The 21977-nt window shown below is 37.5% G+C and overlaps 2 protein-coding genes across 7 annotated transcripts in view; one reads left to right on the forward strand and one right to left on the reverse strand.

The window, feature by feature from the left end:
* si:dkey-19e4.5 (UBA_like_SF and PTH2 domain-containing protein) overlaps positions 1–21617 on the forward strand; it is a 38766-nt gene extending 17149 nt beyond the window's left edge. Inside the window, exons 7-8 of one of the 2 annotated variants that reach the window (XR_009064479.1) lie at positions 7–5184; positions 5777–21617. Coding sequence is in view for 1 of the 2 variants with exons in the window: in XM_057847058.1 (XP_057703041.1) it covers positions 7–93 (87 nt within the window). In the remaining variant the exon portion in view is untranslated. The other variant, XM_057847058.1, reaches the window with a different exon arrangement.
* plxnb1b (plexin b1b) overlaps positions 7911–21977 on the reverse strand; it is a 189709-nt gene continuing 175642 nt past the window's right edge. For all 5 annotated transcript variants that reach the window (XM_057847056.1, XM_057847057.1, XM_057847055.1 and 2 more), the window contains 9 exons: positions 20825–20928; positions 20636–20720; positions 17947–18113; positions 15917–16077; positions 15641–15788; positions 15341–15405; positions 15160–15235; positions 13792–13866; positions 7911–11597 (listed from right to left, as the gene is read on the reverse strand). In XM_057847056.1, the coding sequence (XP_057703039.1) occupies positions 11493–11597; positions 13792–13866; positions 15160–15235; positions 15341–15405; positions 15641–15788; positions 15917–16077; positions 17947–18113; positions 20636–20720; positions 20825–20928 (986 nt within the window). In that variant the 3' untranslated portion in view covers positions 7911–11492. The remainder of the gene's footprint in view (positions 11598–13791; positions 13867–15159; positions 15236–15340; positions 15406–15640; positions 15789–15916; positions 16078–17946; positions 18114–20635; positions 20721–20824; positions 20929–21977) is intronic.

The following is a 21977-nucleotide window of genomic DNA, read 5'->3' on the forward strand; positions in this document are numbered from 1 at the left end:
TGATAGGTGGCCTCTGGTTCCTATACTGTTCTGGCTATCATGGGTGAGGATAATATGGTGAACATTGTCACTGGGCGTCTGAAGCTGCTCTGATGGCCTCAAGAGCACCTAAGAAAATGCTGAAAACATCAAACTGAGGGCAGCATTAAAGGAAAGCCTGGGTGAAATGACACGTTGAACCTTCATTCTCATGCTTGGCCCAATAATGCCTCAGCATTGAGAAGTTGGCTACTGTTTGTGTATGACAAGTCGGAAGTACAAATGCGACATTTCACCTGCAAAAAAATAATGTGAATAATAAACTAATAGTTACCTTAAAATTCATTTTAATTTGAATGGAACATGAAAAGTCGAAAATCTGAGACAAACCCGGTGAAGATTCAAATAAATACCTTATTCTCCGATGAGATGAAAATGGTCCCACACGGCTGACAACTTGCGTTTTCCCTGTACAATGTTTGGTCCATTTTCCACAGCACGAAGAAAATGAAGGAACTGTGAGTTGTGGATTGTTTCAGCAGCGTTGAAAGATGCGCTTCCTTCTAAACAAAGCTTGCCGTGTCTTGGCTGCGTCGACGCAGTTCATGCATTGGTCACGTGATTTTATCAACGCTGTAAGTGCGTTAGCGCACCAACGCTGGGATTGCTCCTTTAGCTCAGCGCAAATTTCTGACTGGCCACTTAATTCCATGATACAAAAAGAACTACCCTCCAACAGGAAAAAAAAATCTTCATGCATGAAAATGCCCCATCTCATGCTGCATGGAACACCACTGGCTGCTTTAGGCATACAAGAAGAGAAACTGATGGTGTGGCCACCATTTTCTCCTAATCCCAACCAAATGGAGAACCTCTGGAGCATCATCAAGCAAAAGATCTACAAGAGTGGGAGGCAGTTCACATCCAAGCAGCAGCTCTCGGATGCGATTCTAACATACTGCAAAGAAATTAAATCTGAAACTGTCCAAGAACTCACAAGTTTTACAGATGTAAGGCTTATTAAAGTGAAATCAAGCAAGGGGTCCTATATTAACATTATACAGTGAAAACTTTTATTTCCACGCGTGTCGCAAATGTTGTTTACTGAAGATGTAAAATGGTGCCGTCATAATTATGTTACGCATTAAGACGATATTCCTTTCTAGACATAATTTATTTGTTGTTGTATCGTTTTGTCACATTACAGCTTGAGCAATGGTTCTTCACCAAAGTTCGATTGAACCCCAGAGTGAGTGTCGGGTTCAGGCGGGGAGGAAAATGTATTGTTTTAATATGGTTTCTTTAGGACAAACATGATGCAATCATTCTTCTAATTCATTAATACTGAAGTTAAACTTGAGACAGCATCGTACAACAGAGTATTCACGTGGTATGCCATTCTCTAGTCTACAGGATGCACCACAGGGAAAACAAACATTTAATCGTGCAGAATAATTATGTATTTGTAGCCAACGTAGTCATTTTGATAGTAGGCTAATATAGGCTAACATACAGCATGCGTTGCCTTCATCTTAAGCCTTATATAAGGCTTTTCATTTTTTGCGGCTCCAAACATATTTGTAGTTTTTTCTTTTTTTTTTTTGGTCCAATACAGCTCTTTCAACATTTTGGGTTGCCGACCCCTGCTCTAGGGGATTTAAAAAAAGAGAACATAAATATACCATACATATTACATACATTCACAGTTTTGTTTGCCTTATTAATCATTGAATGTTTATAAATCAAAATATGTTTGAACTCATTGCAGAAACAACAAAACATGGCTTCCTTCCAATTAGGCATGTGCCGGTATGAGATTTTGACGATACGATAACCTTGAGGAAAAATACCGCGGTTTCACGGTATTGCAATTACAGCTCCAAACTGTTATTTTGAGATTTATGGGTTACAAAAAAACGGGATTTAAAAAAAAAATCTGAACATATTTGCAAATTGGAACATGAAAATACAGTGGTACCTCTACATACGAAGTTAATCCGTTCCAGGACCTTGTTTGTAAGTCGAAATGGTCGTATGTCGAGCAGGATTTTCCCATAGGAATACATTATAATTCCATTAATTCGTTCCACAGCCCAAAAACCTGCACTAAATCCTTAAAAAATACTGCTGGTGCTATTACAAATGGCAATTACACGTAGCAAAACAAATAAATTATAAATCAAAATTGGAATAATGTAATAAAAAGAATAATAATAATTCCTGTAATAGTGTAACGAATCGGGTTCTAATAAGGCGGACGTTTTTTTGTGTACCTGAACGCACCGCGGGGCTCACGTGCCAGAGACAGACCGGTGAGCTTGAGTTTCACTTTCACTTTGAATGTTCTCTTGAGAACACCATCAATTGCGGCAGACAGCAGGCGTTTTGTGTTGAATAAGTTGTAAAAGAAATGATGAAAACGTGGCGAAGCTGGCGATTTCTTTGGAGACAATAAGAATTGTCAGCTTAATTTATAAAGACTGGCGAACGATGGTCGGAGGAGGACCGTGGAGATGTATTGTTGAGCCATTTCACGGATGCCCACCCCACGCTCATATTTTTCTGTCATTTGCATCTTCATTTCGAAGGTAAGCATCAACTTTTTCCTTGTTTCACCACCTGTACCAACCTTTTCTGAAACCTGTGTTGATTTGTCACACAAGAAAATCCGCCGTGCATTCGTCTGCGGTGCTGCCATTGTCGTATTTCGAGCATGTCGTCGGATGTAGAAACAAATGGCGAGTCAAATTATACGTCGGATGTCGAAAAGTTCGTGTGTCGAAGCGATCGTATGTAGAGGTACCACTGTAATGTTAAAATAAATACAAAAAAAAAACATTTTAAATAAAATTAAAATCAATAGAACTTAGACTACCCACAGCCACAGCTCAGATTGCTCAAGATTAGAGCAAGAACAAAAATAATTGCTATAAAAAAGTAAAAACACTTCTAAATAAAATTTAAATATATCCACTGTACGACTTTTTTTTGTTTTTTTTGGAGGGGGCAAAAAGCTCAAGTGAAGTTTCGCCATTTTCAGCCACTGTGTCAACTCTAGTCTACATGCCATGCCTTTGTGTTAAAAAGACAAAGAATTCATAAGTTATCAAGTTAAAAATGTATAAGTTAGTTTAAATTTAAATATTGTTGTGTAAAGGTTTCATCTAAAAAACATTCGGAGTGAGACTTCATCTTGTCCAGCGAACGTGCATTTGTGCTTAGAGCAAGATTCACTCGCAATTAGCGATCTTTGATGTTATCCCTTTTTCTTCATTCAAGCATGTTTCTCAGTGGCCGTGATATTTAAAACCTCAACGAAGTTGCTCTTGCAGCTAAGACTAAGCTAACATTCGTCTTTGTAAGTTTTTAGTTAGTTTGTATTTTGAATTTGAAGGGAAAATGTGTGTTTTTTTTTTTTTTGGCAAACTTTTTCTTTGTGTTCATGGATATGACTTCCTCACATTCTGCTGTTTGTGCTAATGAAGCTACTCACTCGTAGAAAAATACTATTGTACAACGTTTTAAATGTATTCTTTTTGTTCATTTCAGTTAGGCCTGAAGGGTGAGCGCTGCCGCTCCAAGACACTTCTGGCAGCATTTTTTGGGAAATGTATAATAGCGAATACGCTTTTTTATTGGTTTTAAAACCGTGACGTTTTCATACCACGGTAAACCTTGAAACCGGTAACCGGCACATGCCTACTTCCAATAAATTTACCCCGGTGAATGTGAAATTTTGCCATAATGCTCATTAAATCAATTAGATATACAGCATCAGACTTCAGCAGATTGTCCTCAAAGCGAACAATACCTTCTTCCAAAATAAAAGAAATCCCTTATTAATGTGACGTATCACAAACCTGTAAAAGTTGAACCAAAAAGATCTAAGGGACAGTGCCAAAATCAGTGTACAACAGACTCTTCGGCTGCAGAACAGAAGGTACAGCATACATCAATGTTCTTATTGAACGCGTTTTAAATAAAATGTCTAGCTGGATAAATTCTGTGTATTATTTTAAAAGAAACTTTTGTTTGTAATTAAGTCCCGGTTTTCTGGGTTTGCATGTTTTTTTTCACCCAAATTTTTTTTTTTTTTTTACGAACATGATAAGCAGACAAAGATGAACAAACAACAATAGAAATAAAAAACAAAACAACACATATGCCTGGGGGTGCAAACATACCAACATTTCATTACAAACATTGCACATCAAAGAAAAAAAAACAATGAATAAATGCGGTCATTCACTTGTTCACAAAAAGTATTTATTTCTTTTTTTTTTTTTTACAAGTATTGTTTTATCTGCTGTAGCACACAGTCTCGTTATGAAAGTGAGAAAAAGAAGGTAACAGCTTGCTAAATTAACATTTGTGGAGGTAGAATTTTGATAACATCGTGAGTAGATTAATAATAAAGACATTCTTATTCTTGAGTTCTTTACAGAAACAAAAAATGAGATTTTCCCATTTGAGTTTGAAGTCAACGTGTAGATTCCTGACGATGAAATTGCAAAAGTCTTTACAAAATTTATTGGAAAGAGAGCAGGTCCAAAAGAGGTGCGAAACTGTCTCTGGATGATTTCCACAGAATGAACAGTTTGTTCCCGCTTAAATTTTTTCATGTAGTGGTTTGCAGGATAATATCTATGGATAATTTTGAAAGAGACTTCTTTGACTCTATTTGTCAACAGAAACATGTTGGGGATAGTCCGTACCACGGCCATGTCCATACCGTAGACCAAATGGTATCTCCCAACAAATTGATTCCAAAAATATTTAACATACGGTATGGATCTGAGTTCATTCTGGAATAGAGATCAAACAGTTCTATTTTTGTTATGTAGCAAACATAATTTCCCCACACTTGAATTCACACATAGGTACTGTGCCTGATAATAACTTCTGTGACGTCGTAGTCTGTGCCAGTGACGCATTATTTACTCGCCACAACCAACACTGGCAAAATGAAACCGCGAAAACTAAACAACGAAAAACAGCGACATGGCCACCGTCGAGGACAAAGCGGCGATACTTGCATGTCTGATGGGGATAGTTTCCACCAGCGAGCAAATCCAGCGGCTCATGACGAGACGGAAAAAGCACATAGATTTCGTTAGAAGACTACTGCTCCAGAGGCAAGCGATAGTTCTTCGTTTCATGGAGGACGAAAGGAGAGCAGACAGGAGAAGGCAAAGGAGGCGACGGGTAAGTGTAATAAAGGTTCGCGTGGATGTATTGAACCGTTTTGGGGTTTCATGTTCGATTTGGTTCACTTGCGTTTCGCATTTGTTTAATGCGTTTTTTCCCCTTCATAAAATTCCTAGCGCGAGTTAAGCGCTGCGTGCTGTCCTGCGGGAGTTGCCGTACGGACGCTTTAAGTGTCGGACACTCCGGTCTGAAAAAGAAGTTGAACACTTTTTGGCTTTCTTGTTAAACATATACTAATGGACAAAGAAACGCAAGTGAATGAATCAATTTGATAATTGTTACAATTTTGTTATAATTTGCTGAACTCTGAGTAATACACTTGAAATATTCAAAAGTGTCATTTATTTACACAAATTCTATTGTTTACATTTAAAAAAATAAAAAAAAGTATTAAAAAAAAAAAAAAAATCTTGTACAGAAATTGAATTGAACCGAACACTTCAAAAACCAAAATTTCATTTTAGTGTACTGTTGTACCCCTGCTGTTACTGTTTACACATAAATGTGCCTTCATACGAGTAAACTTTTGAGAGAATGGTTTGCGGCTTGTGTTACCTAGAATAATAACAGGTTTCTGTTTGCGTTTCAGATTTTGCTGCGACGCATTGCAAAGATTATCGCCGCCAAAGCTGAACTGGTGGAGACAGGTTCATAATGAGGAGTGTAGCGAGAGGGAAGGCATAACCTGTTACTGCTGTCAGACACTCTAGTAAAGTTCTACCTCCTGCTGCAGATGCTCAAGGCATAGCTGTGCGTTCAGCCTTGTGTTGCCCAACTGACCTTTTCAGTACATCTTAACTTGGGTTTGACATAAGTCTAAGTCATGAACAGTTTTGTATTAAGCAAAACAAGTCTTATAAATTGCCTTTATTTTGGTGGCATTATTATATAGGCCTACCCGTTGTCCAGCTATAGCTAGCTACAACGGCCAAATTTTAGAATGTGTCATATGTAAACTCACACACTGTATTTCACTCCACAGGTTAAGAAATACTTCAGTGTACTAGTAATCATACATTGTTAAATTAAACACTTTGTGTTATTTAAAGTCAACACAATATAGAAATTTGGGAGCTGTCAAAATCCGTAGAACAAATCAATGCTTTTGCACATGTAAATTTGAAGTATTTTTGCAATAGTTATCCTTTCCATGTTTTTAATTAGGGTTTTTTCTTGCCACGTTGCAATACTTTTCATGATGTCCAGAAGACCCTCAATGAAAATCTGCTGCTGTCGGATGGCGGTGCAACAATTATCGATACAAGAGTTAGAAAATCAATCTAGAATATTCTACAATAGAACTAATAGAAAACAAGATTTTTTCATCCTTATGCTGTAAATTGGAACGGATTGTCCACTAGATGTCCAATCCATCTGAAGTGGGAGGGTGGCAGCGAATGAACGAATGCCACCCTCCCACTTCAAAAGGATTTGGATGTCAGTGGCAGCCATTGCCAAGCAAAGAGTTTACTATATTTTGGTGCATTTCACAACATTTCCTGTTGATTTTTGGTCACTTTCTTTTCCTTCTGGGGAACTTACAGGTCACTTCCTGTTGATTTTGGGTTACCAAAAAGGAAGTGGCTCAAGAATGTCCTCCAAATGAATAGGTGACTCAAAATCAAGAGAAAGTAACATGCCCTAAAATGAAAAGTGACCAGAAAATTCCCACAAAATTCTTGCCTGTGAACGCGCTGGCTTCAGTGCCATCGACTTCGCTAGACGCCCAATCCAGTCAAAATGAATTGGATGTCTAGTGCAGTCAATGTCAGCCAGTGAGCTAAGTAGACACTATTGTAAAAAGACTTTAGGAGCAACCTATTGGTTCCTTGTATTATATAAACACATATACAGCAACATCTTTTTAAAATGCTAAATTGATTCTTGGTGGGAACATAATGGATAACCTTTTGCGCTACAAACAGGTGGGTAGTAACGCGATACATTGTTTCATTTAGTTGAGTGACTTTTTGAGAAAAATGTACATTTTTACTTGATTTGTGAAGAAGAAACACTTATACTCTGCTACCTTGGGCTACACTAGTCATTACGTTTTTCCTCCTTATTCTACATATCGACTTTATTTTTGCCGTCGATGCTGACAATAACCACATGCTCCGTTATACCAATCCGAAAGGATTTTTTCTCCACTAGAGGGCGCTCATGCTCGTTGGACATTTGACCCCCCCCCCCAAAAAAAATTCTATTTGATCACGCGACAGTGTATAAAGAAGGGGGAATCAAAACAATTCTAAGTGGTTAAACTACTGTATCAGCATAGTTATGTCCCCAAAAAAACCAAGATAAAACGTCGGGGTGATGTTTCAAGTGTTGTTGTGGGCTGAATTCAACTTTTGTGTCTTGTTTTTGACCTAATATGGTCATGTTATGTTACAATACAGTGTAATAAGTTCATATAGATGACAGTGTGATGCGAAATGACATTAAAAAAAAAAATCAGATTGTAAGCAGTTACTCATTATTTGACTAGTCTTTTCAACAGATACTTGTAATTGAGTAAATTTTTGGATGACTAATTTTGTAATATTGTTGGGAAGTAACGCTACTCTTATTTGAGTCATTTTTTTGGTTACTCTATCCACCACAAATGATCACGATATATCATCTTTTCGATATATTGTCACACCCCAATTGTATACTGTACATAATGTTGTGTAACATGCCTTCACTAGCTTTTTTAAAGTAAACCACAAGTGCAAAATTAAGAATACTTTATTACTTCAGCATCTGAAAATTTGCACTTTCTATCAATTACCGGGTTACATCACTACAGCAACATTTGAAAACAGTGTACAATGATATTAACACGCAAAAATAGAAACAGTTCTAAATTGGCTCCTTGCGGGGCCTGCTGTACATCTCCAAACTGACTCATACTCCCTCTGAAAGTTCGTTTTTGATCACTGCCAATCCGTTATCAGATCTGAACTGCCGTTGTTCTGGAGAAGACATTGATTTGTATGAATCATTAGCTGCTTGTGTAAATAATCTGGAATTTCTAATATGAGACAGCATAGAAAGGTCTGTGTAATCACTAGACAGTGACTTAACTTTGACAGTAAAATGCATACAGACACAATGCAAATTTGACAGTGAACCAAGCAAAACCTAACCATAACTGAAAGCCTTACGTGTCCATTTCTTACAAATTGAGATGACCTAACCGCACTCATCAACACTTAAGACCCAGACTGGCAGAGATCATCATATATCCCAGAAATAAGCAGAAAAGACTGAGAAGATCAGGACCAAACGTCTAGCAGCAGTGTCAATACATAGCTTGAATTTACAACCTTGCATCTAATACATAGTTTCTATCCCAAAATGGCACTTAGTACCGACTGTGAACACTTGTGCTACCTCACTTTAATGTACAAGTTAAAAAAAAAAAAAAAAAAGACAATTTAATCCACATTTTCCAAAAGGAATGTTAAAAAAAATATGACGGAACATTAAATTATAATACATTAATCTTTACACTAGTCCTGGTGATCAGTTCTCTAAAATTATTTTATTTTATCAATATTGGTCCAGTGACTTGTGCACTTGAGTGACATCGACATCAATCAGTAGCCCTGAAATGTGTGAAAACAAAAACAGGTTGGGGGGGGGGGGGGGGGTAGACACTTCCACGTCCTAAGTACCATAAACTACTCGAGTGAACAGATTTTATAGGAGCAATATATGATTTGCGCTTCAATTATTCATTAAATGTCCCTAATATTGGAATTGACACTAAAGAAACGTGTTTTTTGTAAATACTGACACGGTTCTCAATGGTTAAGCCGGCGGGTCAGCAACCCACAGCTCCAGATGCGGCTCTTTAGACTGACCCAGTGGCTTCATTGAGCTTTTTCAAAAATGTTTGAAAATGGAAAAAGATGGGGGAGGGAAATATATTTGTTGGGGTTTATTCTGGTTTCTGTAGGAGGAGAAACTAATTAATATTGTAATGAAGTTAAACTTGAGACGGCATCGTACAACAGATTAATCATGTCGTGCATCATTCTCTTTCAGACATGTGTTGCCTGCATTGTTGAGCTTTTAATTTTTTTGCGGCGCCACTTTTTTTTGGGTCCAATATGGCTTTCAATATTTTGGGTTGCCGACCCCTGGACTAAGCTGAGATTTGCCCATTTCGAAAGTTGTTTTGAGACTGCATTAACAATGGGTGTCCCGCCCTCCACCACCAGCCAATTACGAGATAAGTTCTTGGTCTTCGTCCAGGTTACAAGAGCTCTTTAGGCTTCGGAAACTAAGGTTGCAGAAGTGAGACAAGGATAATCATATACGTTGTGTACTTGTACTACAAGTCTGTTTACTCGTACTACAAGCACCTGTACTTGTTTGTATTTGTACTAGTAGTACACGTGGGAAGTGGGGTGCTGAAGAACCCCCTGGTGTTGGGGAGAAAAAAGTGTTTTGGTAGATTCTTTTATTGTTAAATCATTAAATAAAACATTGAAACAATAGCGTTTTTAACTTTAGGGATTAAATATATACAGTGATTTCTCGTTACGTTCGCATCCTTTGTCCATCGCGGATTTTTTTTTAAGAAAAAAAGATTTTATAGCAATGTTCCGATCCGATCACGTACAGCTTCTGAAAAAAGCATGGCGTATATAGGTGTCTCTTTCCAAATACTTTGAAACAAAAAATATATAAATTTTTAATGTAAATAAGCTCCGCCTCTACTTCACTGATTTAGATTATTGCGCGGGGGTGGGGAGAACTGTCTCCATTAACAGCAAAAAGACGAAAAAATTTTTTGTTAATTGCTACCAGGTCACACTGGATAAGGTGTTATTGGAACGGAAATGTTGACAGAGAGGTGTTAACATGCCGCAAAATTTGTTCTTTACAAAACCCGACATTTTCGAAAATTGGATGTTGAAAATGAAGATAATTATGGTAGTTTATTATAGTGCTCAGGGAGAAAAAGTAGCTGCAGAATTAGACCGTGGAAAACTTCAAAGAGCTTGCATTGTAGCCATATTATTGTTGTTGCTGCTTCCCCCTGTGCAGAGCGCTGTTGGATATTCGTGTGAAATTTATATTAGTGTTGTAAATAGGAGTTAAACCGAGGCTTATTGGACCTTTCGGTTTTCAAACGTGTCATTGTGCCATCTAGCTGAGCAGACTTGCATTATAATACACTGGCTCTTTTATTTCCAATACAAAAACTCCCAACACATACTGTAGGTGAACGCTGTCTTTGTAGTAGCCTAGTAGTAGTAGTAGTACGTAAACTATCCAGCATGCATGGGTACTGCCATTGTGCACGCATGACTAATTTGGACCAGAACCACTGTTCTCGGATGGGAAAAATAAAACATCCTCAGCACCCCCTGCCGTGAGTGAATTCCACCGCACCTGGTAGTACTTGTAATACAGATATACTGACCAGAACAGCAAAGCTTCCCACGCATTTCCTCAAAAACATAGCATTTTCTAGTTTCTGATTGAACATTGGTATGTTAACACAGCTTTATTGTTCATTACCAAGCACTTATCTAGCAGCCTGAAGGGGAAGGAAGGAGATGTGCGCGTCAAGATTTTCATCATGGTTGCAGTACCATGTTTTGGCCACCAATCTTACATATTGCCCCTTTAAATTCCAATTTATTGTACTGTGACAAAAGAAATGGGAAATGTGTTCATTTAAACAGCAATGTCTCGCACTATGTTCTCTGTGTAAAACACACTCAAAGCTGGTGAACGGAGAGAAAAGTCATGTAGCGCAGCAGGTTGAGGTAGAAAGCAGCACTTGGGAAACAACTAACAGGGTATATATCTAAAAGAAGAAGTAATCTGGCAGTATATGTTGTGACAATGAATCACTAAAGAAAACGTTTTCTGAAGCGACTTGACGTTTAAAAAACATTGGTGACTGTGATCAATTTCACACCAAAACAGTAAGGACAACTAAAAACAACCAGGGTTCACATGTAACAAATATTTAGTCATCACAGAATAAAAAACTTTTACCATACAGCAGCGTCAAGCGAATAAAATGACCGAACATCACCATGACAGCAGGACTGAATTGTGTTTCATATTCTTACTGTACAATATCTCACTGTCCACAATAGGTTGTCACACACGCGCAGTATAAAAAAAGGCCTAGGAGGTCTTACTTCCTAATTCTTCAGCAGCTAGATAATAAAATTGTTGAGTTGATTTCAAATCAACCAAACTTTGCTGAATGTATCTAGTCCCGAAAATGAAGTAACACGGTACTCCAAACTGCAACTGGTCGTCATACTGCTGTCGGATGTTTGCCGTCACAAATCTGTGACCTTGTTCTCTACGGCCGCAGCAATCTGCTGTAGTCTGTAACCAAGCTGCATTTTCTGGGCTGTGGTGTCCTCCTCCAGAGCTGTGATTATCTGTGGGCAAGTAAGAACGTGTGGTAAGGCTATAGGCAAAAATAAGTTGATCGCCCCTTTGGCGCAAGAAAGTTGGAAATTATAGACACAGTAGAAAATACTAGAATAGAATAAAAAGTATTTTCGTTGTACAGAGTACAATGAGATTTAATATACAGGGTGTTCCAAAATGTTTGACCCCATTTTGTAGGCCAATAATTTTGACAATTTTCATTTGAATTACTTCAAATTTTCACAGCTTGTGGAGAAACGTTTCAAGTTTCTGTGTGTAACGTTTGGCATTTCTATCTTTTCAGGTTAAGAAATGCCGTTCACTTCAAAAGAAAAGGCATTTTGCGTATTAGAGTATGCTCGGACTCAGTCACCGAAGACAGTGCAGCATGTCTTCTTCACAAATTTTGCAATGAAGGCACCAACTAAACAACAAAACAGAATTACAGGTGCACTAGAAACTTACAGAAGACATGCTACAGCGAGTTTGGCACAAGCTCGAATACAGACTCAACGTGTGCAAAGTCACAGGTGGCGCTCATATTGAACATTTATGAAAATCTGTCATAGAACCAACAAATATTTGTACTTTTCTTTGTAAATTTAACCAATAAAACTTATTACCTTCAACATAAAGTGTATGTAGTTTCATTAAGATCTATCAAGTAGTTTCCGAGATATGGGCATTTAGAATGGGGTCAACCATTTTGGAACACCCTGTACATACAGTATACAGTGGTATGAAAAAGTATCTGAACCTTTTGAAATTTCTCACATTTCTGCATAAAATCATCAAATGTGACCTGATCTTTATCAAAATCACACAGATGAAAAAACAGTGCTTTAATGAAAACCACCCAAACATTTATAGGTTGTCATATTTTGATGAGGATTGTAAGTAAACAATGACAGAAAGGGGAAAAATAAGTAAGTGAATCTTCACATTTAATATTTTGACGTTGTGTGTTACTCCCAAACAGTTATACTTTGGTTTCATCTGTCCACGAAATATTTAGGCAAAACTTCTGTGGAGTGTCCAAGTGCCTTTTTGCAAACATTAAATGAGCAACAATTTTTTTTTTTTTTTGCCAGCAGTGGCTTCCTCTGTGGAGTCCTCCCATGAACACTGTTCTTTGGCCATATAGTTGATGTGCACACAGAGATATTGAATGTGCCAGTGATATCTACCATAGCATTATGTGGGTGTAGTTTGTAGAGGCTGTCGGTCCGCAGTCAGGTATTATTAATTTTGTTTTGTTTATCTAGCGGCATGACTTGAGCCAGAGCCGTGAGTTGAGCATGATGTTTACTCTCTGTCCTTCCTCATTGCGTCCCGAAGACCGCGCTGACTGTGTTTTAGTTCAGCTTTACTTGCCATATTTCAATAATCAGAATTTGGATGTTTGTGAATGGTTCTCAAATCTTCCACAGCCGCCTCCCGAATAATCTAAAAATTATATATACACAGTACAGGCCAAAAGTTTGGACACACCTCATTCAATGCAACACAAATGGCGGTCCCGACCCTATTGATAAAGTAATTAATTCCACTAATCAACCCTGAAAAGGCATACATGTGAAGTTGAAAAAAAAAAAACATTTTACATGACTCCCTCTTGAAGCTTATTAATAGAAAGGCAAAAAAAGTCACCAGAGCAAAAGGTGGCAAAGATATGATAATATTACACGCTTTGCTTATTTCACGCTTTTTTTTTTTTTGCTAGGTACATAGTTACAGACGCGTTCATTCATATTTTTAGTGAGAATTTACACTGTAAATAGTTATGAAAATAAAGAACTGTGGAACCATATTTTAAAATAAGCAAAAAAAAAAAAGTATTAAGGTGTTTTGGCTTTCTCGGTCAAAAGGTTTCAGACCCCTGCTATAACAGATAAAAAAGATACAGAAAATAAAATTTTACATAGAACAAGTACAAACATAACTGAAATGGATATTTAAAAAGTATTTAAAATGACTAAGAGGGACAAAACTCAAATTTAAAAGTGAATTCCAGGTCTCACAGCATAAAAAAATGTAATTATTTCTCTTTTATTCTTTATTATTGCCCCCCCCCCCAAAAAAAAAAAAAAAAAAAAAAATTATAATGAGGGAGCAGAGGGATACAACTCATGTTGGGTCACTAGTACATCAAAGCACCACTAACATATCGCACATAAACACGTACTGTGAACACATACGTACCTGGTCGTAGTATTTATTGATATACTTGTACAGCTCATGCAGTGCAACCAAGTAGTTCAGTTCTTCTGAATAGTTCTGAAACAAAAGTTACATTGTAGTTGTCAGTCCAAATCATAAAACGCAACTGGTGTTATATCTTACGCTGCCTTCATGTGGTGTCCTAATTATGGTAAATACCACTTGTCGTGTCGAAAATTGAACATATGAACACCCCCTCAAATCGTATTTTCTACTGAAGAACTGGGATTTTTATTACTAACCTTTACTTTTCAAAATGGTGGTGCACGAACAAGCAGTGGTGAATGTGAAAAACTAAGTTTTTTAAGAAAATTTATCGTCACCTTGCACATTTTTTTGACGCTAGCATAATCATTTTTATCGCTTGCATACTTTGTTGTAAAGCGTCCTTCAATGTCGTGAAAGGCGCTTTGAAATAAAATGTATAGTGGTACCTTTACTTACGAATGTCTACGTACAGATACGCCTCAACAGGAAAATGTTGCCTCTTGTTACGAAAGACATTTCCGGATACGAACGGCAAAAAGACAGTATGGCTAATATTCGCTGCTCTCAGAGTTCCCGGAACGTAACATACTTATAGTTGCTCTGCCATTGGCTATTTCCTAGCATTCCTGCATCCAATTGGTCAAGAGATACCTCTATTGTATGTGTATGTGTTTATCCTAGCATCCTTTTCATTCGCTCCTCGTGTTCCGACAGCTTTACATGAGCGTATTAAGTTTTATTCTTTGTTTATTACATGATGCACAATTCTGATTTTATGTTTATTGTGCAACAATTTAATTGTAACATGTATTTGTTACTTGTTTTGATGCATCTTTATGCATTATAAAATATTTATTTCACAATCTTGGGGGGCTTAGAACAGATCAGGGCATTTACATGGAAAACTTACAGAATTTCTCTACTTACAGAATTTCAAGTTAAGAAACTACTTCCAGAATCAATTCATTTCGTAAGGAGAGGTACCACTGTATTATTATTTCAAGTTACTGCAACTTGAAATTTCAAATTCTGCTTACTTAAGAAATGTAAGTTTTGCCTCCAAACTTGATCATTGAAGTTAGCACAACTCATCTTTATCAAGTTAACAATGTTGACTTGATGTGTTTCAAATACTTAGCAAGTACTTAACAAATCTTAAGTTAGCTCGAGTTTTATTTACAGTTTATACCTGTATGACAGTTTGCCAATTGTCGGTTGCCAATGTTACAATTAAACAGACTTCAGAATATATATTTTATGAAGTCTATGAATTAAACTTAACTTTTTAATTTTTTTTCAGTGATGGTCGGTTTCTAAAACATTTGAAATATTATTGAGCCCAACTTCTTGGGCTGCACTCACCCTTGATAGTTCAGCTAGAGCAGAGTTCATTTCCTGGTCACTGGCAGAGACAGTTTGCCTGATGTCAGCATAGTATCTGCAACAATGTTACATTGAATGACATCGGTCAAATTCTGCTTTACTGTATATGCACTTGAACAGAGTGCAAATGAAATGGTCATTTTCAAAAAGAAGACGTTACCTTTCCACCATCTGCTTGTAACGTGGGATGTCTCTAGCATAAAGCAGCTTGTTGATGGGTGAATCCTGTTTAAAATGGCAACAGCATTAACATGGCTTTCATGGCTGACCTCTCCTAAAATGACTGTAGTTGATGTTGACTTTGAGGACTAGAGTTAGGACTAGGGACTGATTGATCGATGACTCTATAGATCACAGAATTAAAACCCAATTATGTTGATGATATTAATGCAAATTTTACACATTAGTTCATGTTTTTAGGTTTACTGGGAGTAAATGCTAATAGGGTGGCTCCCCTTACCCGACCCAATTTGTGCTCAGCAATGGTACAGGAATCCATGAAGGTCTGAGCGATGACCGACAGCACGGCGTCCACGTGGTCTGAGGCTTGCACATCAAAGATGAATTGAGGATTCTTGACAATGTTGATCCAAAAACGCAGGGGGAGACTGGAGTAACATATGCACCAAATGAGTTCAATTTCTAACAGTCTCATTCAGATTTGAATTACAGTTTTAACACATAAATGTATTTGGTAAAGCCAGACTAATCTCAAAGTTGTGTGTCCATACTGCACCTGTTGGTCTTCCAAATGTGTATAGTCTCTGGGTCAGAGATATTGTGTTGACCAGCTTGGTCATCCAGCAGATCGAAGAAGTATTTGACAGCCAGTGGGACAGGTTGACTAGTGCTGAGGATAACGGTAAACAAATCATCTACGAATTTCTGCAAGGTCCCCTGAAAACCACAATGGAAAGAGGGAAAAGAATATTTTATAGATAGTTTTGCTTCAATAATTTTTTTAATTCAATAATTCTTTATGTATAACAGAGGGCTTGTCTTCAAGCAGTCCACCATCTTTCAGTGATTTTGATCAACTTTCGTTGACAAGCAACAATGGGGGAAGGTTCCCCTTTTTGTAAACAAGTGTGTGAGAAAAACATTTAAGGACAACGTTCCTCGATACACAATTGCAAGGAATTTAGGAATTCCATCATCTACGGTCCATTATATCAATAAAAGAAACAGAGAATCAGGGACAATCACCGCACGTAAGCAGCAAAGCCGAAAAACCTAGCCGTGATTTTCGGCCATTAAATGACACTGTACCGCAGACAGGAATGCTGCTGTAAACAAAATGGGCTCAGCAATACGTCCCGAAACCATTGTTGGCAGACACCATCCCCCGTCGCTGTATGAAACTCTACAGTACACAGAAGAAGCCATTTCTAAACAGGGCCCAGAAGCACAGCAGTGTCATTTAAAATGGATCGTAGCAAAGTGGAAAACTGTTCTGTGGTCAGACGAATCACGATATAATTAATGTTCTTCACGGAAAACTGGGACATCATGTCATCTGGACTAAAGAGGACAAAAAGAACCCAAGTTATTAAAGGCGCTCAGTTCAAGCGCCAGTGTCTGGGATGGTATGGAGCTGTGTCAGTGCCACAGTCAACCTCTGCTACCACCTGCTGTCAACAATGTTGTCGTCCAACATGCCTCCTAGCATGCACTGCAGTGCTACAGATATGTTATTTCTTCAGTTACTGTTCCAGTTGTTTCAGTTGTTCGAGTTGGCTGGTTATGGTATTTGTTAACACTTTGACAGTGGCGCCATATGACTTATTAGACAATCATAATTATGACATAGTGAATGCTTATAACTTATGTAATTTATTGTTATCTGGCAAATTATCTCCCTTTTGAATGGATGTAAAAGATCCAAGCTGGACATAAATGGAGTTAGTGACATAATTTACCAGATGACACTTAATGACATCTGTCATAAATATTCAGTGATGCCCATGATAGTGTCATGTCATAATTATGATGGTCTTATGACAGTCTTATGATGCCACTGTCAAATGAAACCTTACCTATCAACCCAAATAAATCAACAAATAAGCCGCACTGGGGTCTTATAGCCCAAAAATTACGGTATTTGTTCTTATGAAGCCCAGCCCATCTAAAAGTTGGTCATTTTTCACCTAAATAAAAAAAAAAAAAATCCTTTCAAATAATATTTTGAACAATATCTGTTCATGAATTAAGAACATTTCTGACAAACAAGCTTTTTTTTTTTTTTTTAAGATTATGCTAATTTATTCCTTAAAATAAGTCAGTAAAGCTTAATTTCAGCTAGCTATTTTTCTGAGTAAATCTGAGTAAAATTATCTTGAAGCACTGGCAGATAATTTCACTTATGTCTAGTAGATTTACACTGAAAACAAGGGAATTTATTTACTTTTAGAGAGGGGTGTTTTTGCAGTGTACCGCCATCTTTTTCAATGAAGCCACCCTGTTTTAACACGTGCAGACTATGTTTTGGCATTTTATTGGTACAATAAGCTGGGAAGACTATGAAAAAGACGCGTCTCCAAAACCAGTATGTACAGTACCTTTCAGCATTAATGCTGCCTTCATAAATGCCTAAATTATGCTTGCCATAGGGTTAGGTTAGGGCGAAAGAATTCCTACAACAAAGCTTCAATAACTAGTGTCCTCAACTCCCAAAACAAACAAAGAAATTGATACTTTCACATCCCTGATCAAGATCATAAACCACACACACATTTTTGGAATACCTGAAGATTTTTTTTGGTTTACCTTCATGGAAAGTAAGCGGGTCAGGTAGATCTCTGGTATGGCCTTGGCCCTCTCTCGTTCCCTCAGACTCCCTCTACGATGTTTGGGGAGCTCCGGCTCTTCGCTGGCCTTCACCAAATGCCAGAGTCTCACGCCACCCTCATCTGCGTCTTCCAGCATTGGTGTTTCTGTCACAGTGAATTCAAATAAATATTTTTTAAGCCCTATTATGAATATAGGTAAGAAAATTGGCCGTCCTTATAAATAGTTAGCATTGCCTATGTTCAAAGCACTGTGAAATACAACAAGTGATTTTAAAAAGACAGCAGAAGCTATTTTTGACACAAATCCATTAAAAAATGTAACAGAACAGGCTTGATGAAAGTGGATCCTAGCTTGTCCTCAAATTGCTCCTTTCTCAGCTGCCTTCGCCCGGTCCACTCAAAAATGTTCAAACCAAAGTGAAGAGTAGCACGGGATCCTCTGACATCACAACCAGAATGAGCTGCAGATGTATGCAGCCTGCTAGCACGCTACACGTACTTAGTTTTATGTATTATGCATTGTGCTACATTAGGTTTTCTATTCTTGTATCACCGCGTGACTGTTCTGTCAATTACATTTGACTTCTGCTAGCTCAAGTGTACGGTTAAAATGTGGCAGTAGCGATGATAAAACAGCAAGATATTTATATTCATATTATAAATATAAATAAATATATATATATTAGGGGTGTAACAGTACACACAAGTCACAGTTCGGTACAACAGGAAAAACAAAACAAAAAAGGTGTTTTTTAATCACAGCATTTAAACGGTAAAGTTTGTTCTACAGCTGTCCCGACTAGTCAACGTCATCGACGGACAAATTAAAAATAGTTTGGGGGCTTATTGCGCCATGGATATGCTATGGCAACATATGGACATATTGTTCTATCAAACACAACAGTTCTTTTGACTTAAAATACAGCAGTTTATTTTAAAGAGGGGTGCAAGAGCAGAAACTGCTTTTTCAGCCTTAACTGTTTTCCGCCATATATATATGGCCATCAATGGCATTGAAATATTGTATATGGTCGCCATTGGCAATGACGTAAATGGATGTCTTTGACATTGATGAATATATTGACATCTACTCCATTGAGAAACATGACAAAGCACCTATGGTTGAAAAGAACAGTGATTTAATGTGCCAGTGGAAATGAACAGGGACGTTTTTGGTCAAAAATAATTACCATCAATAAAGATTTTCTCTGTTGGTCCGAGAATGAATTGGAGCCAATGGGCATGGATTTTACAGGTCCTATCCACTGTTAATGGGGACCCAATAGAGATTTGTTTGTGGGCTAGAGTTCAATATGAATTGGAGCCAATGGGGAGTTTCTTGTGGATCCAATAACATTGACCAAGGAGTCAAATAACTCCGCAGGGTCCAGTGAAAATTCCATTGAGCGTTGATCAAAAAGGGACACGGAGCTTGACAAATGAATTTGAGGGGATGAAAATTGAATGCATCTAGGATCTGAATTTTATAATAGTTGGAAATGAAGGACGCAAAAATTCTCCAAGTTCGGTGTTAACGGGCAAAAAACACCAAGAAGAAGAAATGGACGGGTATTAATTTCCAGGCCATTGAATTGGCTTTATTTAAGTCAAGATGCCTTCAAGATCTGCCTAAGATACAATTTTAGATGTCCACAGAATTGTCAGAGAGTGATGCTCTGTTTGCTGAAGTAAACGGCAGAAGGGGTATAATATGTATCTTTCAAGTTTTATTTAGTAAAGTAAGTTTGAAAGCAAATTTACATTGCTGCTAGATTGAGTAGCTATGTAGCTAACATTTAGGTTAGTTGCCGTGTAGCTACAGTATTTCAATTTAAATTTGTAGAATGATTGATTGGCAGGACAGCATGGTGCCAGAGTGGTTAGCACGTCCGCCTCACAGTTCTGAGATCAAGGGTTCAGTCCCGAGCTCCGGCACTTTCTGTGTGGAGTTTGCATGTTCTCTCCGTGCCTGTGTATGTTTTCTCCTAACACTTGGGCTTCCTTCCACATCCCAGAAACATCCATGGTTGGCTCCAAATTGTCCCTCGGTATGAGTTGAGGTATGACTAAATGGTTTTCCGGTTGTTTCGTGTCCATCTCCGGGTCAAGGTTCTAGCTCTCAGGTTGGACAGTCCATTCTCAGATGCAAGGTCTGTATGCTGGTAGTTTGTAGTTATTCTAAGCAAATTAAACAGGCCTTCTTTAGACTCCTAACACACTGATGCCACATTAAAGTTATGTATGGAAACACACTCACTTCTTTGCAGTATTGTGATGAAATGGTAGATAACGGCACAAAACAATTTTCAGATGACTTTGAAGCTGACGTATAAAATGAACTTGGATGTATCATTGCTAGAAAGCTAAGCATGGTTATTCATTCTGGTTGTGATGTCACCTAATTGACAGCAAGATTCGCCCTGAAAAATTATTTTGGATGGCATAACCATGAACTTGTAAAAGACAGTGAGATTTCAGTGTCAAATTGGTTTTCTAGATGAAAAGTTATGCAAGTTCAGTCATTTTGATGTTTTGAGTGCTGTGCATGTCTCGACATCTGTAGTTTAAGACATGAACTACTAACTCAAAACACTCATCCTAAATGATATCCTTACAAAAAAAAATGGGCTTAATGGGTTTGAACAAACAAACAAAAAAAGACGTACTCTCTCCAGCTACGTAATCATGGTTGTCGTGGTGAATGTGTTTCGTGTGGCGAGGCACCAGAGCTACTGTAGCACCATCTGGGACCTGAAATACAACACAAAATGTGTTGTTAGTACTAATGTTCATGACTTTAACAATGAACTTAAATACACATTTGAAATGAAGCTTATTCGTATGTAAGAACTGACTTTGTAGTGCTGCAGGGTGTTGAGTCGTTTCCAGTTACCCTGGACCACAGATGTTAAGTCTTCATCTGACAAGATAAGATGACCGGCAACACCAGACCGCCATTCTGAATGACAATACAACCAGCATATGACAGTGTCAAAGGACGGTCATGATCATGAAATGACAGCATGAATGTATGTATAAATGTATGAATGTCCTAACCATAACACTAATCCTAACCCTGTAACCCAAAGACACAACTGCAGATAGTTTTACACGCACAAATTGTAAGTAGAGTTGTCCGATAACAACTTTTTAACCAATATCCCGATATTGTCCAACTCCAAAAATCCAATACCCGTGCCAAACCGATACCGATATATGCGGTCATGCACTAAACATATTATGGCTAATTGTATTGTGATGCACCACTGGATACTTTAATAATGAGAAATGTAACAACTTCAAGATTTTCCAATAAACATTGTGAAAAATAAGTTTGCAACTTCAACTGAAGTTAGGGAAAAGTGCCTATATCGCACCACTATATTTATTGTTTAAATCAAAATAGTGCAACCATCAGTTTTTTCAGATCAAGTGAAAGTGCCAATAAGGCACTACTATATCACATGTGGCTCACACAGTGCTTCTGTCTCAAAATAACAACAAAGGCACACAGCTTCAGTACAGTGAATGAGGAATATAATACGTTTATAATTCATTATTTTTCAATCGTTTATTGTTCATTTAATTTTCGCAACATGAATGGAAATGGTATGCTCACATAACAAATCCCAAACCTCTTAGTTTAGAGACAACTAACGGTCAATAAGTATAACCGCTGTGCTAGGCTGTGACCAGCCCTTCAACAAAGTCAGAAGGTTTTTACATCCATTTTGAAGGCAACGTGCATATTGGCCCAAAACCGATCATAAAAAACAGATGTCAATATTATCCGATATCATTTTTAAATGATTTTATCGGCCGATATTATCAGCATATCAGGAAACTAATATGTAAAAAAAAAAAAAATTTTTTTTTTTTTTAAGAAGTTTAACAGTCAAGTTTACGTATTTTTAATGCCTCGAATATTTAGTTCAATGCTTTTTAAAGCCTGAATATTTAACAAATTCCATTTCATGACTTTAATGCTTTTAGTGACCTGCATAAACT

This window comes from Corythoichthys intestinalis, chromosome 9 (assembly GCF_030265065.1).
Source record: "Corythoichthys intestinalis isolate RoL2023-P3 chromosome 9, ASM3026506v1, whole genome shotgun sequence".
NCBI lineage: Eukaryota > Metazoa > Chordata > Actinopteri > Syngnathiformes > Syngnathidae > Corythoichthys > Corythoichthys intestinalis.